General features: G+C 35.9%; 1 protein-coding gene and 1 long non-coding RNA gene across 4 annotated transcripts in view; one reads left to right on the forward strand and one right to left on the reverse strand.

Moving 5' to 3' along the window:
* Positions 1 to 11,544, reverse strand: part of if (integrin subunit alpha inflated) — a 107,154-nt gene extending 95,610 nt beyond the window's left edge. For both annotated transcript variants that reach the window (XM_012287838.2, XM_003704383.3), the window contains exon 1: positions 11,102 to 11,544. In XM_012287838.2, coding sequence (XP_012143228.2) covers positions 11,102 to 11,286 — 185 coding nt within the window. In that variant the 5' untranslated portion in view covers positions 11,287 to 11,544. The remainder of the gene's footprint in view (positions 1 to 11,101) is intronic.
* Positions 8,146 to 13,845, forward strand: LOC143264647 (uncharacterized). 2 transcript variants are annotated; one of them, XR_013038497.1, is made up of 3 exons: positions 8,146 to 8,345; positions 12,274 to 12,314; positions 12,437 to 13,845. It is a non-coding gene; the product is annotated as an uncharacterized LOC143264647 (long non-coding RNA). The 2 variants fall into 2 exon arrangements; XR_013038496.1 differs by having other exon boundaries at positions 8,146 to 8,317; positions 12,437 to 13,844.
* The last annotated feature ends 6,483 nt before the right edge of the window (positions 13,846 to 20,328 follow it).

Below are 20,328 nucleotides of genomic sequence, written 5' to 3' on the forward strand. Positions count from 1 at the left end.
ATACATTTTAAATAAGGTACATATGTTTTTTAAGGTACGTATGTTGTAGATATATATGTTTTGTAGGTTACGTTTTTTAACCTCACTTTTGTGGTGCGATAGTTAAGTACAGTCGCCATTTTGTTGTGATGAACAATATGTGCAACATGCAACATATATGTTATGTTACAATATATGTATACAATAATTACAATGTTATTGTAAAGTTATTAATGAACAATTTTTTATATGACTTATTACATGAACAATTATTTTTGACATTTGTCATATGAACAATTTCTTACATGATATGATACATGATCAATTCTTAAGGTGTCTTATCATGTATACAGTTTGCCATGTGGCTTGTTACATGAATAATTATTAATAAAGTTTTTCTTATGAACAATTTATTATATGCTTTGTTATATGGATACCTTCTTATGTGACTTGTTATATGAACAACTGTTAACAAGATTTGTTAATGTACAATTTATTACATGCTTTGTTATATGAATATCTTCTTCTGTGACTTGTTATATGAACAATTGTTAACAAGATTTGTTATTGTACAATTTGCTATACGACTTGATATATGAACATTTTCTTCAGTGCCTTGTTACATGAACAACTATTAAAAAGATTTATTAATGTACAATTTATTGGCTGATTTTTATATGAACATTTTCTGTGACTTGTTATAAGACACACATATAGACTCAACTTTAATAATGCAGTTAACCACACAACCCAGCCAGATTCACATTCGATACGCAATTTCATAAATCCACGTTAGTTCCTCCAAAAGTGGTAGGTTAGGAAGCATTTAACCGGCATAAGAAGCGTAAATTTGTGAATATTCCAACACACAGTCGTTCCTCAACAAGGAGGAAGAAGAAAAGGAGAAAAGGAGAGTGAAGATAATGAGGATCGCGTGAGGCACGTGCCCGAAGCTCTACCTGTGTCATTATCCAGAGGAGGACCGACTGCCTCGGGCCTATTACCTTTACCTGGACGCATGCAAACACGTGTGCAAATGCTCTTACACACGTGCAGAACACGTTTGTGCCCGGCTACGGGGCCAGGTGGTAGCTACTTCGGTAGCCACAGAAAAGAAAAACAAGCTTTCGTAAATGAGTTACTGGCTCGCCTCTTCCGTGCTGTGTGGCGCGATTTTTTTGCTCTTGCGATGTCGCTCGAAATGTGTAATTTTAATGATTCATTTTGGCGGTCTTGATTGCTACTTTCGGGGATTTTGTCGCTTCTGTTGGTTATTGGTTTAATCAAGGAAATTATTTAATGGATTGGTTAGTTAGTTGATTTGGGTCCTTTGTTTAAGGGACATTTCAAATTCCAACTCTACAATTTCCTAAATCGCTAAATTCCCACTCCACAAATTCCTATATCCCCAAATTTTAAGCATCCCAATTTGCAAGCACCCGAATTCCCAAGCACCCAAATTTCAAGCATCCCAATTTCCAAGCACCCCAATTCCCAAGCACCCAAATTCCAAGCATCCCAATTTCCAAGCATCCCAATTCCCAAGCACCCAAATTCCAAGCATCCCAATTTCCAAGCACCCCAATTTCCAAGCACCCCAATTTCCAAGCACCCAAATTCCAAGCAACCCAATTCCAAAGCTCTCAAATTCCCAAGCCCCCAAATTCCAAATCCCCGATTTCCTAAATTTCCAAATTCTCACACCCCTAATTCCCACTCTCCCAATTCCTAAATCCCCGAATCCTCACTCTCCAAATTCCCACTCTCCTATTTCCCACTCCCCAAATTCCAAAATCCCCAAATTCCCACTCCCCCAATTCCTAAATCCCCAAATTCCCACTCCCCAATTTCTCACTCCCCAAATTCCTAAATCCCCAAATCCCCCAATTCTCAATCCCCACATCCCCAAATTCCCCACCTCCCAAAATCCCCACCTTCTCAACTCCCCAAATCCCCAAATAAAATTCCCAATCTTCCCAACATATTCCCTCCATCGACATTCACCTGTTCCCACCACAATTCCAATATTTATTTTACCAACTGCTGAAACCATCCTACACGAAACACATATGTATAAGAAAGTGAATAAGAATCGTCACTTTCGCTCTCGTTACGATGGTCTTCCATGGACGAACAGGTCTATGTATAAACCGTTGTAGCGAACACGTTCGACAGATTCAGAGCACGAGGCATGCTGCGATACAGGATGTTAGGTCATCGCGGCTCCGTTACGTGGGCGGCTCTTCTCTCTCGCTCTGCTCTGATTAATATCTCGTTAATCACCGCGTTCGATCTACTATTTACAATACCACAATTCTTCAATGAACCACCTACGTGTATCCTTCCTGGAATTCGGAATTGTGACCCCCGCCATTTTCTTATGCATAGCGTTTAGTGAGATCTTATCTTTCAGTGGACTTGCATATTGATTAGAATGTAATTTTTGTTGTGTGAGGAGAAAATAAAGATGTTGTGATAAGAATATGATGATATGATGTTATACTATGATAGATGATATTATGACAGTTTCTAGAGCATGCTATTATTGTTTTCGCTATTTGGTTTTTGCAAAATGGCGGAGAGTAAAAGGCCTTCAGAGTGAAGATTGCAAATGGCGTGTTAGAGTGAGGTTAGATGTTACATATTTTCAGACGTTATTAATTCTCGTTAGTTGTTCTTTTGAAACTTTTTAATTTTACTTATCAATGAACGGTTACAAACGAGAGGAAAATTAACTAAACTCTTCGTGTGCAATTCTTCTCCTAAATATTGTTTTTAAGATTTAAGTTTCTTGGTAATAAGAATATGATGATATGAAGATATTGTACTGTGGAGATATTATAACAGTTTCTAGATCATGCTGTTACTGTTGTTGCTATTTTGTTTTTGCAAAATGGCGGAGAGCAAAAGGCCTTCACAGTGAAGATTGCAAATGGCGTATCAGAGTGAGGTTAGATGATACATATTCAACGTTATTGATTCTCCTTAATTTTCCTTTTGAAACTTTTTAATTTTACTTGTCAATGAATGATTACCAACGAGAGGAAAATTATCCAAACTCTTCGTATGCAATTCTTCTCCTAAATCTTGTTTGTAAAATTGAAGTTTCTTGGATGTCTGTAATCTTGTTTGTATACCACATGATATGTGTGCCCATATAACATAGAAATTGAAATTGAACGAATTTGCATGGCGAAATAATGCGAATTGAAAGACACGAGCAATCGTACAAATCACTGTTGGATTCTATTTCGAGAAATTAATGCGAGAGCGCACTGGTAACAGTGGCAATCGGGTGCGTTCGCCTCGCATTAGATTAACGAGGACGAACGCTCGTAAAGCTTCCACAAGCTGGCCTAAATATAAGCGCCTACGAAGTTTCTCATAACGAACGATGTAATCCGGACTTCCTGTGGCTTTAGGTATCGCGGATACGAGTAAGGTTTATCCTGTACTTTGTCCGAGGTTGTGGTCAGCTATTGTCTTTTGAGAAAACAATGGCTGCAGTGTAAGTTGAAGTATGAAGAATTCTGAAAACTACCCTAATCCTCGTTCTGAGCTGATAATAAGTTGACAATTTTAGTATTGTATTGTGGAGATGATTACGTATTGACTGATTTTAATTAACCACAACTCATAATGAGTCATAAAAATTTCTTGTATACAAAAGAAGTCTTATGTGAAACTTAAACATGACTTTCGTTTTGAAAGAGTTAAAACTTGACATTTAGATCTTAATCTAATATGAACAACCTTCAAACATTTTTTTAATCTACTTTTGACTTTAACATCCTATTAACTTAACTTTAACATCATTTTAACCAAACATTGTCATCTTCATAACCTAACTTTGACGTCTTACTAACTTAACTTTAACATCGTCCTAACCAAACATTAATATCTTCATAACTTAACTTTAACATTATACTAACTTATCTTTTAACATCATTATAACCAAGCATTGACATCTTCATAACCTAACTTTGACGTCCTACTAACTTAACTTTAACATCATTCTAAACCAAACATTAACATCTTCATAATTTAACTTTGACATCCTACTAACTTAACTTTAACATCGTCGTAACCAAACATTGACATCTTCATAATTTAACTTTAACATTATACTAACTTATCTTTTAACATCATTCTAACCAAACATTGACGTCTTCATAACCTAACTTTCACATCCTACTAACTTAACTTTAACATCATTCTAAACCAAACATTAACATCTTCATAATTTAACTTTGACATCCTACTAACTTAACTTTAACATCGTCGTAACCAAACATTGACATCTTCATAGTTTAACTTTGACATCCTACTGACTTTAACTTTAACATCGTCCTAATCAAACTTTGACATCATGTTTACCTAACTTTGAGTTTAACATCCTACTAATCTAGTTTGAATATACTCCTAAGTAAACTCTGATTTGAACCTCCTAACATAGATCATCATCCTCTTGAGCAAACTTTTACACCTTCCTAATCTAATATTAGCTTTAACATCCTACTAGTCTGACTTCAACATCGCCCTAACCAAACTGTATCATCCAGACCAAATTTTGGATGAAGATCCAAACTTGATGATCCTAAACAAACTTTAATAATTGTATCCTGTTAACAAATCTTTGACTTTGATGTCATCCTAACTTGACTTTAATGTCACCCCAGCTAAACTGTGATGTCTTGCTAACCCAACTGCGATTTTAACATAATTCCAACTGAACTGTGATATCTTGCTAACCTAATTTGGAGTTTAACATCATTCCAACTAAACTATAATATCTTGCTAACCCAACTGCGACCTTGACATAATCCCAACTAAACTGTGATATCTTGCTAACCTAATTTGGAGTTTAACATCATCCCAACTTAACTGTGATATCTTGCTAACCCAACTGCGACCTTAACATAATCCCAACTAAACTGTGATATCTTGCTAACCTAATTTGGAGTTTAACATCATCCCAACTAAACTGTGATATCTTGCTAACCTAACTTTGACTTTAACATCATTCCAACTAAACTGTGATATCTTGCTAACCCAACTTCGACTACTAACTCGTCTCTAACACCCTCCATCCACCCTAACATTCAAACCAAACTTCTCTGTCCTCCTAATCGATTAATCAAAGCTAGCTATCGCCTCTGAATTATTCAGAATAGGACTACTCTAAGATTCAACAAAGCAATCCAAACAACACACAGCAACATCAAGTAACCGTCCACAATTCCATCACAGCCAACCACGTGTGTGTATACACAAAAGTTGTAAGGGATCGATTTGAATGTCAAAGCGACGATCGAACAGGAGTCGGCTACGTCTCTATCGAACCGATCCAAGCATCTTAACATACATACGTTAGCTGGAATAAATTATATGGTTAGACCTTGTCGACCTTTCGCGCAAAGTTTTCCGCGGATCGACGGCTACGTAACCGATGCCATTACCCGCGTTTCCTAGTTCTGTCGACATTATTTATATCCGTCGTTGCCGGAGGAGCTGGAGCAGAAACGTTTATTCGTGGCCAGCGTGACTCACGAGAAGCACCTTCTTTCTTCTGGCAAGGTGTCTAGGGTTGCAGTAAATTATAATAATATTAAAAAGTGTAGAGGGATGTAGTAAATTGTAATGATACTAAGGTGTATAAGAATGTAGTAAATTCCAAAAATAAACTTCCACAGCTTTCAGTACTAAAGTTTCAAAGTACCAAATTCACAGACAAAATCTAAAAAGTTCTAAATTTCAAAAATTCCCAAAATCCTAAGAATTCCTAAAATTCCTAAAATTCCCAAAATCCCCCAAATTCCAAGATTCCCAAAATCCAAAATTTCCAATTTCCCAAATTCCAAGATTCCCAAATACCCAAATTCCCACATCATCAAATCCCCAAATTCCCAAATCCCCAAATCCCCAAATCCCCAAATCCCAAAATCCTCAAATCCCAAATCTCTAAATCCCTAAACCCCCAAATCCCTAAATTCCAAAATTCCAAAATTCCAAAATTCCAAAATTCCCAAATTCCCAAATTCCCAAATTCCCAAATTCCCAAATTCCCAAATTCCCAAATTCCCAAATTCCCAAATCCCAAAATCCCAAAATCCCAAAATCCCAAAATCCCAAAATCCCAAAATCCCAAAATCCCAAAATCCCAAAATCCCAAAATCCTCAAATCCGAAATCTCTAAATCCCCAAACCCCCAAATCCCCAAACCCCCAAACCCCCGAATCCCCAAACCCCCAAATCCCCAAACCCCCAAATCCCCAAATTCCAAAATTCCAAAAATTTCCAAAATTCCCAAAAATTCCCAAAAATTCCCAAAATCCTAAAATTCCAAAAAACCTCGCCCCCCAAAGCTCTCACCATCCACCAATCCACTGTCCATTCACTCGTAAAATTACAGTGTTTATCTACATCGCCGGTTCGATAAGGTGCGAACGAAGTGAAAGGTGAAAAAAAGTAAAGACGTGAATAACTGATTGACAGGTCGGAAAGGTAACCGAGGAAAAACGGTGTTCGATCATATTTATCGATGACAGATGAAAGTTTATGATCGCACAGAGAACAGTTGCGATGAAACGGGAGAACCCACTCGCCTTGATTCCGTAGGGAGACATAAAAGGAGAACGGTTCTAAGCTCGTCGAAGCACCTGTCATTAGAACCCGCCTTGGAACGTCCTGTCATGCGAGAAGGAATCGATGAAGAGGATACGAAACCCTTGCGTTAAATGTTCCTTCTTTGACCCTTTATAGTGTTACCTTAAATACTTGCGTAATCGTTACACGTATTAATTATTGGCAATTTTGTTAAATTTTCATTTCATTACATTTTTTTTTCATTTAATTCCATTTAATTCTTTTTTTTTTTCATTTCATTTCATTTCATTATTTTTTCATTTCATTTCATTTCATTCTTTTTTCATTTTATTTCATTTCTTTTTTCATTTCATTTCATTTTTATCACATTGCTTTTTAAATCCACTGAGAGATATAATTGTATCACTAAATATACTCGTTCAAAAAAAAAAAAAAAAAAAATGAGAAACGAAAAGATAATCTTTTCTATTTTCATCGAAAGTTCGAGCGATCTCCACTGATCCAGAGCTTAATGAAAATCCAAGCTTAACTGAGGAAGAAAGAAACGCTTCCGTTATATGAATCTCGTAGTTGGTCTAATTTATCTGTCAGATAATGCTGATAAGGATTGTTAACCCAAATAATTACATAATTACAGCTCGCTGATAGACAGCAGGCAAAAACAACGAAGAAAAAACTTGATTGCTTCAATCTCTGTAATTGTGACAGTGTTATACAATTTGAGGAACATTTCTTGTGATGAATACTTCTTCATTAAATCCCCACTTCAATTATTTAAAAATATACGTATTTTACAAATTAAAGTGTGAAAGCATATTTTTCTTGTTTATAAAATTTGCTTCGTTTTAAGTTTAATAAAAAAGTTTATATAAATTAACTTTTCTGGAAGAATGATTTAAAATTGTGGAAATTATTCTAAAGTACATTTTCATAGCCATTTATTGATTAAATATAAAAAAATATTTTAAACTACATAATTTTCATGATTATTCATTGGTTAAATATAAAATTATTTTAAAATACATAATTTTGTATGAACTTCCATTTGTTAAATACAAAATTATTTTAAAATGCATAATTTTGTATGAACTTCCATTTGTTAAATACAAAAATATTTTAAAATACATAATTTTGTATGAACTTTCATTTGATAAATATAAAATTATTTTAAAATACATAATTTTGTATAAACTTCCATTTATTAAATACAAAATAATTTTAAAGAATATAAAATATTTCTTAAGCGTCCACTACCTACCACAAAATAATTTCAAAACTTTCTACCAGTACCTAAAATAATTACTGTAACATTTAAAATTATAACTTTGAGAGTGAAATAAAATTCCAAGAGACGAAAGTTGTCCATAGCCTCTCAGACTTGCCTATCCTGTTACTTAAACGCATAATTAATATAACGACGCCTCTAAACGCAGCGAGGCTGCAAGAGCAAATTAACCACAACGACGCTATTATTTCGTGTCACGCGTTCAACAAACACGACTCAATTTAAATCGTAATTTCAACACGAACGCATAGATTTGTAGCTAACCTCCAATTAGTCGCGAGCGTTTGCAAAATAAGAAGAAATTACTGCATTTCACGGTGGTCGTGGGCAAATGAAAGCCGATATTTCATTATCGAAGCGGCAACCAACGCGATGAAACGGTAGAAGCCACTTGCCGTTTACTTTCTGGGACGAGGACTTAAAAGGAGTGCGTGGTCGTCCTAAATCGTAGGTGTACTTGATACTTTGGGTCGAGGTAAACATACTTCAATCATAATTTTGAATGTTGTGACAGATTTCTGTTGGGTTAGTTGGTTTACTTTGGTTTAATTTGGGAGGTGGAAGTTGGGAGGTGGAAGTTGGGGGTTTGAGAAATTTGGGGGTGGATGTTGGGGTGCTTGGGAGGTGGAAATTTGGGTGGTTGGGAGTTGGAAATTTGAGGATTTAGAGGTGGAGATTTAGGAGGATTTGAGGATTAGAAATTTGGGGGGTCAGGAATTTGGAAATTTCTAAATTTGGGGAAATTGGGAATTGGGGGGTTGGAAATTTGGGGATTTGGAGATTCGGAGATTTAGGGATTCGGGGATTTGAGAATTCGCAGATTAGAAATTTGGAAATTTCTTAATTTGGGGAAATTGGGAATTGGGGGTTGGAAATTGTAAATTTCAAAATTTGGGGAAATTGGGAATTGGGGGGTTGGAAATTGTAAATTTCAGAATTTGGGAAAATTGGGAATTGGAGGGTTGGAAATTGGAAATTTCTGAATTTGGGAAGATTGGGAATTGGAGGGTTGGAAATTGTAAATTTCAGAATTTGGGAAAATTGGGAATTAGAGAGTTGGAAGTTGTAAATTTCAGAATTTGGGAAGACTGGGAATTGGAGGATTGGAAATTGTAAATTTCAGAATTTGAGGAAATTGGGAATTGGAGGGTTGGAAGTTGTAAATTTCAGAATTTGGGAAAATTGGGAATTGGAGGGTTGGAAATTGGAAATTTCAGAATTTGGGAAATTGGGAATTGGAGGGTTGGAAATTGTAAATTTCAGAATTTGGAGAAACTGGGAATTGGAGGGTTGGAAATTGTAAATTTCAGAATTTGGGAAAATTGGGAATTGGAGGGTTGGAAATTGGAAATTTTAAAATTTGGGGAAATTGGGAATTGACGGTTTGGAAATTGTAAATTTCAGAATTTGGGAAAATTGGAAATTGGGGGTTTGGAAATTTGCTAGCATAGGGACTTGAAAGCTTGAGAAACTAAAGATTTAAAAACTTGCAAAATAAAAATTTAGAAATTTGAAAACTTGTGCCTCAAAGTAAATAACAATAATTTTACACATAAAAAAGTCTCTCTAAATAATATATGAACTATAAGAATTTTTGGAATGAGAAGAATGAGTTAAGGTATGCCATGTTTCAATTTGGAGTCATTTTTCTTTTAACGATGAACAAGGTAAATAATGTACGCATACGGAAATAAAGCTTACGTAGTTAATTCCTTCCGTCAGCGGAATTGCATTTTTTACGGACGAAAGAGACGCATGACTCAAATAGTGGATTTTGAATAAGGATGATTCAGACCTGTCGATCGTTTGGTAATCACACGTATTATTAGAATTATGTGGGTCACCGCAGACCAAAAAATGAATACCAAGAACGAATTTCAGATATTCGTCATTCATTCCTTCATTTCCTTATATTTCTTCCTTTTTTTGTATGAGTCATTGACGAAGTTTATTTCTCAAATAAATATTTAAAAATGTTACTCAAATTTGAAGGTACATTTAACATCAAATTATTTAAATTTTATGAGGATACTTCATATAATTTATATAATTAATAATGTTATTTAAATATAAAATATTTTTATACATTTTTTTCATAAGTGCTATTTAAGTTATATGTATAATGTTTTCTATGAAAATGCACTGATGATGATTTTGAAAAAAAAATTAATAAATGTTATAAAATAAAATAACATGGTCACAGAGATAAAAATTGTTTAGGTGAATAAATTGAATATTCATCACAGCAATGCACTTTAAGAAAACTAAATTTGCTATTATATCATATATTTGTTATATCTGACCAATTCTTTATAAAACCTTGTAAATGAATCTTTGTTTATATTTATAACAAAAAATGTTTAACAAAATTGACAAAAATTAAATATACAGTGTGTCTATAACTATTCCACAATTTTAATCAAAGTTTGATAGTAAACAAAATAAAAAATTCTTATTGACGATGCTAGCATGATACACCTACTATTTCCTCGAAATATTATGTCACCAGTTGCAGTGTTCTTAAAAAATCGATGTGTACACCTGGTAATCAATAGTGTACTGAGTCATTCAAGATCTATGAATGGTTGGTGAAATCATAGTAAAATCATAGTCACAGAGGTATAATTTTAAGTTGGAGATTGAAGATTTTTAAATTTGGAAATTTTGTTATTTGACAGATTTTGAAGATTTATGAGTTTGGAGGTCTGAGACTTTGGAGATTTGTGAGTTTGAAAATTAGAGAGTTTTGTTATTTGACAGATTTTGTAGATTTATAATTTTGGAGGTTTGAGAGTTTGAAGATTTGTGAGTTTGAAAATTAGAGAGTTTTGTTATTTGACAGATTTTGAAGATTTATGAGTTTGGAGGTTTGAGAGTTTGAAAATTTGTGAGTTTGAAAATTAGAGAGTTTGGAGATTAGAGAGTAAAGGGATTTGAGAGTTTAGGTGTTTCTGTAATTTATAGTATTGAGGATCTGGAGATCTGATAATACAATAATTTATGAATTTGTAGTTTCACAAATTTCGTTATTTAAAGATTTGCACATTCACAGATTTGTCCTGAGTATTCAAGGATTTAAGAGTTTTTAAATTTAAAGATCTCAAATGACATTTATCAATTTTAAAAATTTGAGGTCCAACTTAGAAATTCACTTCAGAACTTCAGATCCAAAAATGTTTAAAATAAAAGATCAATGAATTTGACAAAAATAGTTCAAAATAAAAAACTCACCATCCCCGTCCAACTCTGTCCCTATACACCGAGACCGCGAATCCGAACATGGATCTGTCCTCGGACCTATAAACCGCGTAATTTTTCGTCTCCACATTGAACGCCTCTTGATATTCAACCAGGAATATCAAGCCGATAAACCCCAGTATAAAATTCATGATCCACATATTCGCACGTCTTTCCATTATTTTTCACACGCGATCGTCCCGGTCCACTGTTCACGCGCGATCGAAATTGAGAATCGAAGGGTGGTTTTAGGATGCCGGTAGCGATGCGAGCACGGACGACATGTGGCTAGCACGAGACTCTCGAGAGACACTACGCGAGAGAAACACAAACTGACGATGCACAACAGACGGGGAATAAAATAAGAGGAGGCAAAGAGTCGTAGACGTATGCTTGACGGACGGTCGCGGACAGACTGAGTTGAAGTCCGTTCTTTCGGTTACTCTTCGCTCTCTTGAGTCACGGGGGCTGCAACTCCCACCCACAGCACGCGCTTCCGAACTTGCGCTCCGCTTCGCTCTGCTTCGCTCTGCTTCGCTCGGCACGAGACTGAAGGACCATGTGCGCTATGATAGTTACTGGTACTAGGTTTAATGTTAGGTAGTCGAATTTTTGTGATTTGATGTTTGTTTGTATTAAGTTTGTTTTCAATGACAGGTGATAGTAACTGAACTGAGATATGATAATAACTTCTGATAGTAGCAGGACTGCTGTTAGCCTTGCAACTAGATACTTGAATTTTTGTGGTTCGACGTTTGTTTACATCAAATTTATTTTTAATGATAGTTGCTATGATAGTAACTGAACTGAACTATGATAGTAACTCCTGATAGTAGCAGGACTGCTGTTAGGCTTGCAATTAGATACTTGAATTTTTGTAGTTCGATATTTATTTGTATCAAGTTTGTTTTCAATGACAGTTGCTATGATAGTAATTGAACTGAGCTATGATAGTAACTCCTGATAGTAGCAGAACTGCTATTAGCCTTGCAACTAGGTACTTCAATTTTTGTGGTTCGACATTTATTTGTATCAAATTTATTTTTAATGATAGTTGCTATGATAGTAATTGAACTGAGTTATGATAATAACTCCTGATAGTAGCAGGACTGCTGTTAGCCTTGCAACTAGATACTTGAATTTTTGTGGTTCTTTGTCTGTAACAGATCTGTTAGAAGAAAGACCTGAAGAAAGAAGAAGAACCGAAGTAAGTCTGTAATCTTCCCACAAGAGAAGTATGAATCGTAGACCCCTACCTGGACATTTATTATAATATTACTAATTTTGCATACGTTTTCTGCTTTTGCCTATTGTTTTTTATTGTTACAGCATAAGTAATCATGGAGGACTATCACAGAGAAATTTCACCGATGGATGTGCTAATTTTAAGTCAATCTTAAGTTGCGTAAAAAATATTGTAATGTACAATGTCAATTTTAAATTAATCTTAAGTTGCGTACAAGATATTGTAATATACAATATGTACAAGTATTGTGGTATATATGAAACTTGAAGATATGCGAAGCTTGAAGGATGCGTACGTTAGTTTTAAGTTGACTGTATGCTCATGGAAGGGTGGGTGGGTCCCTGCAAGCACCTCCTCTCTTTCTGAGTACCTCTCCTGCACTCATCTTCACAATACTTGAATTTAGTTTGTACCCAGTTATTTTTTGTTAATTGATCCGCAACCAAGTGGATCCATTAGGGGTTGCATAATGCTATGAACACAAGAACAGTTTTGAGCTAAAAATATTGGTCTAGCACCCTTGCAAGGGTGATTGATTGATGTATCATCTCTCGGTGGTCATTCTCTGTGTCGTCTCTATCTTCCCTGTGGTCGGCCTATCTTTCAATGGAAGAGAGAGAAATGCACCCTTCCCTTACCCTTTGCTTTTTTACATCGTTGTATGTATCATATGAGTGCAATCTTAGAATTAGAGGTATACACCTCACGTTAGAGGTGCAGAAAAGTAAATAAGTTTTTGAAGTAAGTAAGTTTCAAGTTGAATGGTGCGTCTGTAAGTTAGTTTTATAAAACTTATAAGGGTGTGTAATACAAGTTTGCTATCTTATAGTAAAGAATTTATATATTTTTGTGAGTCAACGAGGTAACTAGATTTAGTACTCATTTATCCTCCCCGTAAATGAAGTACTTGCAAATGGAAAGTGGTAGATACTTGTAAGGGTGGTTCACTGTGGTAGCCACCTCTATGTCATTCTCTATATTACCGACGATAATATAGTGTACGAACTGTTTCGAACACATAATCTGCATTTTTGTACTCGCGGACTATATTTTAAACAGTATAAAGTCAATATTAATAAATATATACCATAATAATCAATAAAATCAATAATAATTGAACCTGTAGAAAAATCGAACAAGTGGCGCCATCTCTCCGGCGAACAGGGTGAACTACACACTTTTGAAACACTACTTTAATTAGTACCATTTTCTACCCCTAGACGGCGACACAGTTCGTCTCGAGACGCCACCTAGCGGTAGAAATGGGAACTAATTAAAGTAGTGTTTCAAAAGTGTGTAGTTCACCCTGTTCGCCGGAGAGATGGCGCCACTTGTTCAATTTTCGAAAAACTTCAATTAACACTGATTTTATTGGAATAATTAACTTCAATATGCATCAAATTACATTGGAACACAGGACCAATTAACTTAGGAATCAAACTATTATAAATTTTTTACCATTTTCAAGATAATCCTAATTACCCTAAGAGTTCCTATATTGTGCATCGCCATCTGGCGGTAGAAGATAGGAACTAATGAAAGTAGTGTCTCAAAAGTGCGTAGTTCACCCTGTTCGCAGGAGAGATGGCGCCACTAGTTCAATTTTTATAAACATTCAATTAATATTGATTTTATTGATTAATATGTCATATATTTATTAATATTGATTTCCTACTGTTTGCAATACATTTCGTGGGTTCGAAGATACGGATTTTGTATTAAGAACAATTCGCACACTATATTGTATATCCTCGATGATACAAGAAATGTCATAGGAGTCACAAAAAATTTTCTAATAAATAATTAATTGTTATTAATAATATTAACTTATATTATTTGGGAATTTGGGAATTTAGGGGTTTAGGAATTTGGAAATGTAGAATTCGAAGATTTGAATATTAACTTATATTATTAATAATAACTGATGTTAAGCACAAGTGACATAATAAAATCACAACAATTGATATGCATTATAAAATTATAGATAACCAAAACATGCTTTTCGATTGAATGTCGTATACTGACGTATCTCTCGAAAATCAGAAGTGTACAGGAGCGTACAGATGGACGAGGCGTGTAGATCCGTGACCGTAAAGGGGCTGCACCATGGGTTACCTCAAAAGAAGATCCCGAATGATACCAATTATGTCATCAACGCACCATGTAGTCCCCCGACTAGGTTCATTCACTGTCACGGATTTCGCCCGCATGTCAACCCCTGCCTGTCTTTCCACCCTCCTGTTCTTTGCCCCATAATATACCGATCTCCATGGGGGATTTGTGCAGTCTCAGAATCTGAAGGAAAATATGTAATTGTCATCGCTTACATTTTAATCGCTCTGTGGGTGTGCGAGGTCATTGGGAGATTTTTAGATTTGGAGATTTAAGGAATTCCATAATCCTAAATTTCTAAATTTCTAAATTCCCGAATTCCCAAATTCCCAGTTTCCCAAATTCCCAAATTCCCAAATTCCCAAATTCCCAAATTCCCAAATTCCCAAATTCCCAAATTCCCAAATTCCCAAATTCCCAAATTTCCAAATTCTCAAATTCTCAAATTCCCAATCTCCCAAGTTCCCAATCTCTCAAGTTCCCAATCTTCCAAGTTCCCAATCTCCCAAATTCCCAAACCCTCAAATTCCCAATCTCCCAAATTCCCAATCTCCCAAATTCCCAATCTCCCAAATTCCCAATCTCCCAAATTCCCAATCTCCCAAATTCCCAATCTCCCAAATTCCCAATCTCCCAAATTCCCAAACCCTCAAATTCCCAATCTCCCAAATTCCCAATCTCCCAAGTTCCCAATTTCCCAAATTCCCCATCTCCCAAATTTCCAATCTCCCAAATTCCCAAACCCTCAAATTCCCAATCTCCCAAATTCCCAATCTCCCAAGTTCCCAATTTCCCAAATTCCCCATCTCCCAAATTTCCAATCTCCCAAATTCCCAAACCCTCAAATTCCCAATCTCCCAAATTCCCAATCTCCCAAGTTCCCAATTTCCCAAATTCCCCATCTCCCAAATTTCCAATCTCCCAAATTCCCCATCTCCCAAATTTCCAATCTCCCAAATTCCCAATCTCCCAAATTCCCAAACCCTCAAATTCCCAATCTCCCAAGTTCCCAATCTCCCAAGTTCCCAATCTCCCAAATTCCCAATCTCCCAAATCCCCAAATCCCCAAATTCTCCAACTCCCAACCCCCAAATTCCCAACTCCTCCTCCCAAATTCAGTAACCGCAGACCCTCAAACAACCACCCCGCAAGCCGTTCAAAAGCAGTTTTCCGAAAGCAAAACAAAGTGCTAAGAACAAACGAAGAAAGACACGGAGAAGTTGTCGATGTAGAACAGAAGCGGAAAAGGAGGAAAGGAGAAGAGAGCGGGCCAACTGGGGGACAGATAATCAAATAACCTGCACGCACCGTATAAATTATCAATCAGGGCGCGATTGTGCAACCCCAACAGAGAGAGAGAGAGGGGTTAGCCGTGTCGGTAAGGGTTGTTACACATCGCCGTTCCAACAGGGGTAGAGGAAAATTGTGCGAGAGCTCGTCCTGTCGAGTGACCTCGCAACGGTTATCTTCCCTTCGTGCGTGGGCGCCTGTGGACGTGAGTTCACGCCCTTAGTCTGCGGGATGACACGTGCAAAGAGGGTTACATGTGTCTAACGTTAAAGGCGACCTCCACGCACCCTCTATCATCCCGTAATCGAATCTGCCCAAATATTGCCTCATTAAACTCGACAAATACTGCGCAATTTCTAACAAAATTATTCGTTCTTTAAACATATTTTACCTTTTTTTATTTTTTGATCTTTGTGGGAAACTGTGAAGCTCTTTTATTTTTTAATTTTTTTGTAAGACTGCAAGACTTTAAGTCTCTTATTTTTTATTTCTGTTTTTGGGAGACTGTGAAGCAGTCTTGTTTTTAGTCTCTGTTTGGGGAGGCTGTGAAGGTTATTTTATTTTTAGTGTTTCTTTTGTGAGAATGTCAAGTTTTATTATTTTTAATCTCTGTTTGATGAGACTGTCAGAATTCCTTATTTTTTATTTTTGTTTGGTGAGACTGTAAAGCTGTCTTGTTTGTAGTCTCTGTTTGGGGAGGCTGTAAGGGTTATTTTATTTTTAGTGTCTCTTTTGTGAGAATGTCAAGTTTTATTATTTTTAACCTCTGTTTAATGAAACTATAAGAATTCCTTATTTTTTATTTTTGTTTGGTGAGTCTGTGAAGCTACCTTGTTTTTAGTCTCTGTTTGGGGAGGCTGTAAGGGTTATTTTATTTTCAGTATCTCTTTTGTGAGATTTTCAAGTTTTATTATTTTTAACTTTTGTTTGGTGAGATTGTCAGACTTTCTTATTTTTTATTTTTGTTTGGTGAGTCTGTGAAGCTACCTTGTTTTTAGTCTCTGTTTGGAGAGGCTGCAAGGATTATTTTATTTTTAGTGTCTCTTTTGTGAGATTGTCAAGCTTTATTATTTTTAACTTTTGTTTGATGAGATTGTCAGACTTTCTTATTTTTTAATTTTGTTTGGTGAGTCTGTGAAGCTACCTTGTTTTTAGTCTCTGTTTGGTGAGACTGTAAGACTTTCTCATTTTTAATTTTAGTTCAGTAACACTGTCAAGTTTTCTTATTTTCAATCTTTGTTTAGTGAGGCCATAAAATTGTCTAACTTTTAATGTTTGAAACACAGTAGTTTCATCCCTTCGAAAGGTGCCTAACAAGTCTGAAATTCTTTAACTCACAATCATGATGAACTGTTCCATGATTTTTTAACGTTAATCTAATTGAACGTATTTGTTTCTTCGCTGCAAAGAATTACGAGTCAAAACACGGGGGAGCGTTGTGCAGGGTACGTGTACAGTGTACACAAGGATGTTAACTAAGAGGGTGATGCCATTATACCCTGAGCGTGGGTGTACGTACACGTAAATTCACGCCCTACATTCCGGTTTGACACGTGCATCGGGATAGACGCAACTTGCCCCGAAATATCCGACGCGAGCAAGGTAGATGAGCTACGATGCACGTGCGCCTCGCACAATAAGCTGGAATCGCATTAATTTACGGTTAAAGTGACGTTCAATCTTTATCGCCACTCTCAATTACATGCGATGAACAGACAACTATTGTTAATTTTTGTTAGAGCGAAATATAATTAAGTTTATTAGAGTTGTGCGCCATCTTTGAATCTGAGGGCCTCGCGCGGCAAAATCGACTATTTTTAAACAAACAAAATATTTTCTTTTACTTTCATTTCCAAAACATTCTCTGCATATTTATACATATGATGTATAATATCTGTATCATAATAAGCTATAATATTCTTTGGACATTTATTACAAGTATTATATTATTCTTTGCATTATACATTTATACAAAAAATGTACAGTTTGGCTCAAGTCGTGCTTCCAATCTTAAACCTCATCTAAAAATATTTTCAAAAGCAAATATGCAATGTAAACAGTTAAATGATATAAGTATTTCATATCGATGATTTATTACGATATTGTATATCAAATATGTGCATCAAAAGCTACATTGAATATTGACTGTTCCTGTTCGAATTTCGAAGCGATCGCACGGAATGAAACGAAAAAGAACAAAACGGTAAAAATCGCAGGGCGTGCCTTCGTCCGCTCCGCGAAGCGAGATGCACCCATTAAAAGATGCAGCCACGCGCCAAGATAAAGAATCCTGAGGGAGATTAAATAGTTTCCCATAGCCGCAGGCAGTGCACGATTGTGCACCGTAGCGACAACTGGATTCGGAACGTTCTCACGTTCGCAACATGGTGTTTTCGGATCGTCGCTTCCGATACGCGTGCCTCTAACCCCTTAAATCGATAAAAAAACTCACCTTTGATTTCTCGTAATACTTAAAATAATAGAAATCTGTAGAGAGAGGGTAGAAATGCGTCACGACATCAAAAACTGACAGACATCAATTATTAAATCACCTATCTTTAGGTAACCTAACCTAACTTTGAACTTGGCGCCAAATTCGAAATGCATAAGTACTAAAGAGTGCTTTTAGATATTCGTCAAGTATCTTAACCAATTAGCTGTGGATATTATAGTTAAAACACACATTGATTTCAGGGTAAATGCACCTATTATAATTTTATGAATCGAGGGAGACTAAAATATTAAAAAAGAGAACAAATTCGTTAAAGTGAAACTCGCGAAAATAAAATTTTGGAGCACACACATCAAACATGGTTAACCTAAAAATTCAGTGACAATCTCGAAGTTTGAATTTTGGATCAGTAGCGAATATAAAAAGCCATAAAAATAAACTAGATATATGCACTCTCTACCGAGGGGGTTGTTTATATCGCGAGTGGTTGCAGGCTCACGAGTAAACGCCTCGGGTCTTTATTTAATAAGTTGTTATAAATTACACGGCTACCGCATATTAAACCACCTTCGACATATTTATAGTGATTCTTAAAGAAAGTACGTCGAACGTACGAATATGTAAATCACTTGGCCCGGGTCTGGATACTCATTCGCATCGGCGTACACGCGTATGATCTTCTCGATATCTTTTGCCCTCCTGCTCGATACTTTGCCCGTTCATCTTCCCCGGCTACCGGGGACCGTGTGCTAGTGGTACGGCCCTACAACACCCGCGGACACGTTTACGAATTTATCTTCGGCGATGAAACGACAAACGGTTTTAATTGCCGCCTCGAGCTACGCGATGGTACATCCGTTTCTTTTCTGCCTCGTTATTCCCGTTCGGTTTGAGCTTCTGAGAGTTTTAGGCCCCGCGTCCCAAACGGGAATAAAACGAAACAAACGAAATGAAATTATGGACACTTCCTGCAATATTTATTGCTTGTAAAGTATTAAATAAATACGATTTAGAGAACAGAAACAAGGTGGTATCTTTGGTAAATTGATAAATATTTGCTTATTAACCTAAAACATATACTTAGGGGGAGGTTTCGGACATAACGTTAAAAATTTTTAAAGGTTTTAAGATTAAACATGTGACGATTTTAGAGGTATTTATTGGTTTAATATTATTTGTAAGACCCGTTATATGTTTATTATAATTCCTTGAAGTGTGAATGGAGTGAATGAAGGTGTTGCAAGTGGAGACGAATGATCGTTGGAAATGTATCAATGCCGTTAATGTTGAATTGATTTGTTACCAGTCTTTTGCCATCCTTAAATTGTAAAAGACGTGTTTTAAAAGATTCAATAAAATATTTAAATATTGTCCCGTTAAATGTTTAAAGTAGTTGGAAGTGTTGTATATTTAACGATTTCCGAATTTTTCCAGAAAGATCTGACATCGAAAGAGCAAATGGCAACGAAACGAACTTAACGGGGAGAATCGACAGCACAGTTTGCGCTAACAGCGTTTGATCTCGCAGTTTGTCCCGTGGGAGGCTAACAATGCCTTATGTCGGTAGTCCTGGTACGCAGAAGTTCGTGGATGTTCCCTGTCCAAGAAGTTTCCGGGATAATCCGATCACTGGGCCGCTCCCTGACGAACTAGGGCCTCATTGTCGCGCTTATAACGGCACGCGGTACCATTTGTCGGCGTTATCGTTACAAACGATACAAACGATCCAATTTCGTGCACGGAGAGTCGGCAATTTTCCAAATGCAGCCAAACATCCCAGTGGAAATCGTTACTGATACAATTTGCATTAATCGAGACAGTTCTATCTGGTTCATAAAACAAAAATCAACACATAAATGTAACAAAATGTAAACATAAAAAATGTACAAATATATGGAGGTATAAATTCCTAAGTAAACGTACAAATAAAAAAAGTCCAAAATATATAAAAATAAAAAAAAAATTAGTACTAATGATGAGGGGATTTGAACTTACGATAGTGTGACTATCGTACCCATCACTTAAACACCTTTGCTAATGTAACTATTTTAACAAAACAAAATAATTAAGTTATATGACATATGAAAATAAAAGAAAATTTAATATCTCTCCAAAGAAGAA

This window comes from Megachile rotundata, chromosome 6, assembly GCF_050947335.1.
Source record: "Megachile rotundata isolate GNS110a chromosome 6, iyMegRotu1, whole genome shotgun sequence".
Lineage (NCBI taxonomy): Eukaryota > Metazoa > Arthropoda > Insecta > Hymenoptera > Megachilidae > Megachile > Megachile rotundata.